General features: G+C 42.3%; 1 protein-coding gene across 1 annotated transcript in view; it reads right to left on the bottom strand.

Moving 5' to 3' along the window:
• CWF19L2 (CWF19 like cell cycle control factor 2) overlaps positions 1 to 8469 on the bottom strand; it is a 126372-nt gene that overhangs the window by 1262 nt on the left and 116641 nt on the right. Inside the window, exons 16-17 of the mRNA XM_077777443.1 lie at positions 7574 to 7654; positions 2763 to 2864 (exon numbers count right to left, since the gene is read on the bottom strand). Coding sequence (XP_077633569.1) covers positions 2763 to 2864; positions 7574 to 7654 — 183 coding nt within the window. The remainder of the gene's footprint in view (positions 1 to 2762; positions 2865 to 7573; positions 7655 to 8469) is intronic.

Raw genomic sequence — 8469 nt, 5'->3', positions numbered from 1 at the left:
GGGGGGAGTGGGATGGAGGGACCAGGTGACAGGATTAAGGAGGGCACCTGCTGTGAAGAGCACAGGGTGTTGTATGTAAATGATCAATCACTAAATTCTACACCTAAAACTAATAGTGTACTGTATGTTAACTAGCTGGAATTTAAATGAAAACTTGGGGGAAGAATCTTGTTTTCCATTAATTCTAACTATGCAAGGCCTATAATTCTAGCGGTGCTAGTTTGGTCTCTGGTCATGCTCTTTGTTTTGCTGCTTGTTAGTACATCTACCAGAGAGGAGCAGAGGGGACGAAGAGAGAGTGACATTTAGTGAATTCGGTCCTTATGGCTGTTCTGGTAACCAGTACGGAGAAAGAGTTAGCCAACATGCAGCAATTGGTAACTGTGGTGTCGGATGGCTGTTGAGTCTCAGGCCAACGCTCTCTCCACTACCCCTTATATTTATACGCCAGTTTCTTCTACTAGTAGCTGGAGATCTTTACTCAGGTAACAGAAACATATTTTAATACTAATAATCCAAATAAACCAAGAATTAAAAATTATAAATCACCTTCTTTTAAGAGTCACATTCCAAACTCCTATAAGAAATGGATTTTGGTTAGTCTGCTTTTATTATCCTAGATTATTTCCTTCATGATTCTCTTCCTGTGCTGTTAGCTACAGAAAGGAATGCAATTTATGCCTGTGAGTGTCCACGTACACAAGCATAGGGCGGGGCGGGGGGGGGGCGCACAATGCTTACGGGGAGGGTGGAATGGTAACACAGGGCAGCACTGGGCTGACGCTCAAGCTTGCCGTGTCCAGTCTACTTCCACAGAGCTGTGTGGTGAGATCTTGGACACAATCTTAACACTTTTACCATGGGGACGTACCATGTACAAGCAGGTACCAAATATCACAGGGGATACAAAGATGACTAACATACAACCACCCATCTTCAGAGAACGCCTAACGGCACGTGGGGCTATGCTAGGAGCCAAATAATAACCCGACTACATGAAAAACTGTCCTAGAAAGCAGAATAAGGCAAATGCCTTTGCANAAAAAAAAAAAAAAAAAAAAAAGATTGTAGTTTTTGGATAAATCAGAAAAAGCTTCATGTAAATAGGAAACAGAAATAAAGGGACCAGCAGAGACAGTAATTTATAGAAAAAATAAAGAATAAATTGAGATTTAATGCAAGAGTTTTCTTGGCATCCGCCCAAATAAACTACATCCAGTGTAGTTTGAGGAAGCCTAGTTTATGAACTGGCCTAACATTGTCTCTCTAAAATATCGTTTTTGTCTTCTGTGCAGCATCCAGGATTGAGTCCTGGTAAGAGAAGCAGCTGTGAATGGAAGGAGACGGTTCCCTCCTGCTCTCTGCACACTCGCTCGGGCAGCAGGCTGAAGGGAGTTCCTGGGCTCACAGGGTGTTTCTTGAAAAGCAAATCTGGGGGGAATGGATCAGCAATGTAACGTTAACCAAGGAAGTTTTCCTCTTAAACAGAATCATATAAACCACAATATAGGTATAATATTTGTTCAGGAGTGCAATCTCCCAATTAAATTCACAAAAGTAAAAAAAATGGATATTTTACTTTGTTTTCAAAAGAATCAAGGGATGGAAGGAAGGAAGGAAGGAAGGAAGGAAGGAAGGAAGGAAGGAAGGAAGGAATCCATCCAGAGTCTGAGAGCCTTCAGTTATAAAGTTCTAGTGAATAAAACAACAGGAGTCTTCAGAGCAATGAAAACAAATTTCCTTCTAGGTAACTCTGCAAAACACATTCTGAAAACTTCTCAAACAGTTTTCTGTACTATATCTCAACAATTCAAAGGTGCACATGATTTGGGGCTTCTGACTAACACACTTTAGTTCTGAATCTGCACCTCCGGGGCTGAGACCCCCCGATGCGTGCCTACCCGCCGGTGAGGACAGCTGTCCAGGGGAGATGGCAGTGAGGAGGAGAGAGGGGCCCCTGGGCAGAGTTCACGGGGTCTCCTCTAGTCAGAGGATGGTATGAGCAGGAAGGCCAGAGCCACACTCGATTCAAAGGTCACTTCTAGAACTTTTGCTGCCCGGACTTCTTTCGACTGCTGCAGCAGCCACATTAACTTCACTCCAGTGCCTGACAGCACGTCACATACTTCCCAGATACGCAGCGGGCCCTGCTCCTTGGGCTACACGCCCAGGAGAGAAAAGAATGACAAGCAATGTACGATCGCCACACAGACATCTGCCCGGACACTGTGTGAAATGACTCAGTCCTACAATCCTCTTGGAGCGCGTGCTGCTTCATCGTAAGTGCTGACATGAGGTCATCCGTTGTCGGGTTCACCCAGGAACGAGAGGTGCGCGGGCCGGTTCCATCCCTAACTCGCGTGTGACCGTGACCGGGTCACATAACCTGTGTGAAGCCCGGCTCCTCCATCGGTGACATGAAAGGAAGAGCAGCATCCACAAAGTGGAGGCACCGCGAGCGAACTCACTCCGAGGGTCTGGAGCGGCACCCTTCACGGCACAAGGCTGGCGGCCTCCACAGGAGAACGCTACCATCACTCTCGATGCTGTCAGCAAACAGTGGGTTCCCAAGGGAACAGTCCTGACTGTTAGAACAGTCTGGGGTCTTTTCATTGGCAGCTTTCAGGCTCTCCCTCTACAAGTGGGTGGAACAGCACTCACCAACTTCACTCTGTTTTGTGCCCCAAGTTTTGATTTCCTTTTAAAAGAAAAGTGTCACCAAATTGCTACACTCAGGGATTTTACTAAACTTGTGAGCATACCTTCCCAAAGTAATGAGGGAACTTGTGTTGATCTTCAATGACGTGGGCAAACCCTCCTTGGAGGCCAAAATCCACCGAGAAATAAGGTAAGCCTCTGGGTACCTAAACAAACAGATAAACGCATGAGTACAGCGTCGAATCAGGAAGTTCTGTGGAACCCCTTCTCCTGCTCTAGGACATGATGGTAGTTAGGCAACTCTCCACGATGAAAGTATATAATAAATTTCCAACTCTAAAAATACTTAGGCAGTGTCCTAACTTTCAGAGTCAAACATTTCATTTGGTAGCCTTTCAGCCAGATAGCTCTTCGAGATGTCAACAGTTATAATCAAGACCAATTCTTTCCCTGTCTTTGGGGAAAACAGGAAAAAAAAGGTACTTACTGTTTTTACATGTATAACAGTAGAATAATTCTCCTTAAACTACACAGAGAATAAGTATATCATTCCTATATCTCCCCCACAAAGCAGAAAAGGAAGAGAGGCCTAACAATATACTTAGAGCTTTGCTCATAGTATTTTTACTACCATTTATTTATCAAAGATAAATTAAACCCAATCATAATTTTTTCTTAACTGGTGAGATGGGCATAATAATACTTGGTTAACTAATTTCATTTCAAAGTATCTCTAGGATTAACTATCATCTTTTCCTCTCTCCTTTCTACACACACACATGCACACACACACACATGTACACGCACACATGCACATGCATGTACACAGACACACACATGTTCATTTTGGCCCTGAATCCTATATGTCTATTTCATTATAAATATTTGTGTCCTTAAGAAGGCGTGACTTGGGAGGAGACAGGACAGTACGGTGGAAAAAGAGGAATCACTGTGAAATAACATGAAGCAGTTAAAATCAGGGCTTGTAAAGAGTTGCTCATGTTACAGGAAAAGCGTAAGTAAGGAAATCAGTTTATAAAATAGTATATAACGGCAAATGCAGAGAAATGGGTTACTGTTCTGTGGCTCTATTTTTTTTTTATATTTTTACATTTACAAAATAGGATAAACAAGTATGACCTAGATAGTCAGGCAAAAATAAAGTCAAGAGACAGAGGAGGCCTCTAATCACAGCTCTGAACCTTACACCTACGCAGCCCCAGGCCAGTCGTTCAGCATCTCTGGGTCTCATGAGACATAAGAAGCGCTAAGAGGTTCGCTGGGAGGATGAACTAGAAAATGCACATGTGATGCCTCGCACAGACAAGGTCATTCAAGTATTACTGTCCTTCCTGGTTTCCAAACTACTGGGCTCTGTGCAAACACGGTGGTCAAAGAAACAAGGATGGCGGGCTCCCTGAGACTATCTGTGCCATGTGACGTAGAGCATCGTATGCAAAGCGTGAATGTGAATGGCTAAACAAAGTGACAGACCTACACTGAGCGCTGCACAGGACTTCAAGGGAGGGGGACCTTGAGGAAGCGATCTGTGATGATGGGGCCCCTGCTCTGTACTGTACTGCACTGTACCTGGCAGGAAAACGGCCCCTGAAATATGTTAAAGTTCTAATCCTCTATTTGCCATGAATATACTACATCATACGGTAGAGGGACTTCACACACACAGTTAGTTTACGGATCCTGAAATGGGGAGGTGTCCTGGGTTATCCTCGTGGGCCCAATGCAAACACAAGGACGCCTGCAGGTAAGAGTCAGGAGAGTCAGCGTCAGAGAAAAACTGGAAGATCCCTTGCTGCTGGAATTGAAGATGAAGGAAGGAACCTCGAGTGGCTTCTAGAAAAGGGAAGGGAACGGATTCTTCCCTCCAGAAGGAATGCACGCCTGCTAGCACCCTGATTTCAGTCCAGTGCAGCCCATTCCATATTTGTGACCTCCAGAAGGATAAGATAATAAATCTGTGTTGTTATGTCACCAGGAGGAAATGAACACAGACGCCAAGTGACTCAACAACTCAGGGCGAAGTGCCGAGATGGCACAGTGAGCACAGTAAACACAGTACTTGTCTTACGCGAGGGGCAGGGCGGCCACAAGCCCGTCGGTCCTCTCACTGCGGCTGCTGGGGGACAACCTCCTGTCTTGTCAGAACGGCTGTTTGTCAGCAGGAGCCGTGGAGGCTCCAGGATCAAGGCGCGTGCACACTTACTACTTTGCTTTGCCTGCCTTGACCAGACAGAGGGAAAGACCTCTGGCACTGCTCTTGAAAGACACCGACAGAATTAGAGCAAAACATTTCACTGATGGTAAACAACATCAACAACAAAACAGTAATATCTGAATTTGCCCCTTTCAATATTCCAGATATTTCTCCTGACTCGCTGTAACTGTCCTTGAGTTTGAAGGTCTTTGGGTAAACCCAAATTTTCCTTAACATGGACTTTCCTCAGTTTCAAAAATCCCTAAATGTGTTAGGTGCTTTTAAATTATAGTGATCACAAAATTAAACTTAAAATCATCGTACTGAAAAGTTCAGAAGGAATTCACATGAACTCTCAATATCAAAGCCTTGTGAAAAATGGGCACTTCGGATGACAAGTTAGTTGATAACACACAACTCTTCTACACTGAATGCGCAGAGAGGTGGGTTTCCCTGTGTATGTCCATGAACTTGACAGACTGGATAGACTTGACAGACAGAAATCAGGGCCCAGAAAGGGAACAAATGGGCACAAAAAGAGAAGCTTATACTCACAGCAGAAAAACATAAATCAACAAAGAATCAGAATGAATTGCCAGTATGTAAATCTCTACCAGAAGAATCTATTTGAATTAAAAAAAAAAAAATCGCCCCACCGCAGGAAGCAGGTAAAACACTTTATGAAACTACCAAGGACACAGAGCTTTAAAATTACGTATAATGCAGTTCTTACAGAATAAAAATAATGTTAAAATAAGATTGTTCACTGTGTGCTCAGAAACACTTTAATCATTTTCAAAAGCCATTGGAAACCTTGTTAACCTAAAAAGTGACCTCCTTTGGAATTACTCCTAATACTCAAGTTCTCTTCACAATTCTGTCCACGTAACTGTCGAATCCTAAAGCTAAAAGGGACCAGTGACGTCCTCTGGCTTACGGCCTGTCTGCTGTGACTCTCAGACACCATGTGACGACTCAGGAAGGCGATTGCTGGGGTCTGTGCAAAGCTCCCGAGTAGAAAACACGACCCTGCCTACGAAGGTGTGCACCTGTTTCCTATTTTCCATGTGAGTTAAGGTAAAATATTAAAACTCTCTAGGTACTTAAGTACGCACACGTTTTAAAAAACAAACTTAGAATAGGCACCAGATGGTTCACAAAAGGATAATGGCAAGGGAGATTATGAGAAGTGAAAAACTCAGGCACAACAGATGTGTGTACATTACATACCTTTTTCTTCTTCTTTTTTTGGGGGGGAGGGAGCATACAAGCAGGGAAGAGGGGCAGAGGGAAGGAGGGAGGGAGAATCTTAAAGATCCACACTCAGCACCCAACATGGGACTTGATCCCATGACCCTGGAATCATGACCTGAGCTGAACTCCAAAGTCAGACACTCAACTGACCGAGCCACCCAGGCGCCCTGGATGCCTTTTGCTACAGGCTCACAAAAGACAGAAATGAAGATGACATTTGTTAAGGGGAGCGGGAGGGGCTTGATATACTGTCTGGCCCAATTCATCAACAAGGGGAGAAAAAAGACTATAGACAATGTTTTACCTTTGTATGAAACCTACCTTTGGTAATGCAATGACATTTCATTCTTTTGAGTAGGATATAATAAATGCAGAGATATCCTATCAATCACTTGTGTCAGGAGTCTGGCTTTCCAAAAAGAATAAACAAGAAGACAATAGCCTAATGCTATCTACTAGAACAAGGTTCAGCAAACTTAAGAAAACTTATAAAAGTTTGAGTTTAAATAAAATATTTGGGGCTTTGAAGATTGTACAGTCTCTGTCACAACTCTCCACTCAGCCTTTGTGGCATGAAAGCTTCCAAAATAGTACCTAACAAACAAGTGTAGCTGTGTTCCAGTCACACATCATTTATACACACAGGCAGAGGGATGACTTAGCGCCCAGGCAGGAGTGCCCGACCCTGCCCCCCGGAGCCGCATGTCCTGTTCTCTTCCAGCATGTACGAGGCATGGAGGAGAGTGCCTGGTAAACAGCTCTCACCCAGTGAACAACTGTACAGTAAAGTGTGTTTTGAAGAGAAGAACAAAAAGGAATCCACAGTTCTTTTCTATCTCTATTCCATTTAGTTTAGATTTCTAGAAAAGAGAGCGGTCCCTGCGAAAGTGCTCAACTTGTGTGTTAACGTGTCTAAGAGCTGACCTGCAGATCGGCTAAGGGGTGAGGCACGGTTAGGAAGCTTCCCTAAAGATAAATGAGCCCATAATCTCACTTAGCCACTGTTTTCAAGGAGCATAACAGGTCATCTTTGTATAAGGACAAAAAAAAAAAAAAGAGCTCCAAAATCAAATAGAGCCTCCAGAAAAATGTTTCTCTCATTATAACTTGAGTAACAAGAAGGCCCCTCTGCGCACTTCCACAGAGGATGAGAAGCCCATCACAAGAGCTCCTACAGCCGACTCTGATGTGGTCATAGCCAATTACAGGCGCCACAATGGCACAGGGCCAGAAGGTCAGGAGCAAACACTCACATCAGCTTCTGAACAAAGAAGCATTTGCTAGACCAAGTAGAATGAAAATAATTTCTTATTCATAGAATTACTTACTTCACCTTTGGTCACTCAGCCAAATGGTCTCTTTCTCAAGTAAGATGTGAGAATTAATGAAGACCTTAAACACTGGGGATCATTTCTTATATCAGGGGCCAAAAATAAAGATACTTACAGACTTTCTGATATCTTTCGAAGAGAGATCGATCAATTTCTTGTTCATAGACCATTCTTCATCAGATTCCATTATGGCTTTCTAAGAAACAGCCATTTATTAATGAAAAAATAGTTTATAAGCAAACACAAAGAGACATTGTAAAAAATAAAGTAACAGAGTGAATTAATCACAGACACATCTTACATGGTAGCTCATTATTTGAAATGGGTTAAGGCTTTATTATGTTTTTTAAAATTTGACCTTCTTAATTTTTTTTAAAGTCCTACCTTTAGGCAAGATAATATTATTTTATTCATTCTTAATTCTTGTACTAACTTCACCCCAACTTTATATCACAATATTATCCTTAATAAGCCTAACCAATGTAATGTTGAACATAAGTCTGTAAACATAAAAGTTCACAACTTCCTTATCTCATTCAAAGAAATCTCCTCAAATAAATTTGTTTAGTTTTACTGCCCTTTCTCAAAAGAGTAGTTTATAAGCTTTCTGGCAATCAAGCACTTGAACTATCTGGCCCTATAACAAAGAAGTAAAAATGCAGGGAAAAAATACATAGATATGGCTTTGTAAGACTTCTGCAACTAAGAAACAGGACTAGTATTTATGGTAGAAAAATATTTAATAGGAAAGCCAGGATGATGAGTATCAAGTACTCTCATTTCTGTACAGTTATCATTATTAATGAAGCAAATTTTAAACAAAAAATTAGCATTCAAATAAGCATAGTTTAAAAGTATCAGATATATTTAAAAGGAATAGGAGGCACTGGTGTTGACTCTATAATGGAGCACACTCAGTATAAAACTGAAGGCAAATCAAAGAATAGGTTTAGGGTAGAAAAGTGACACACCATTCTAAGTGATGACATTTCTGCCACCCAACATGATCAA

This window comes from Crocuta crocuta, unplaced genomic scaffold, assembly GCF_008692635.1.
Source record: "Crocuta crocuta isolate KB4526 unplaced genomic scaffold, BGI_CrCroc_1.0 scaffold278, whole genome shotgun sequence".
NCBI lineage: Eukaryota > Metazoa > Chordata > Mammalia > Carnivora > Hyaenidae > Crocuta > Crocuta crocuta.
Note: the sequence above shows the minus strand (reverse complement) of the source record. Positions and strands in the feature narration are given on the sequence as shown.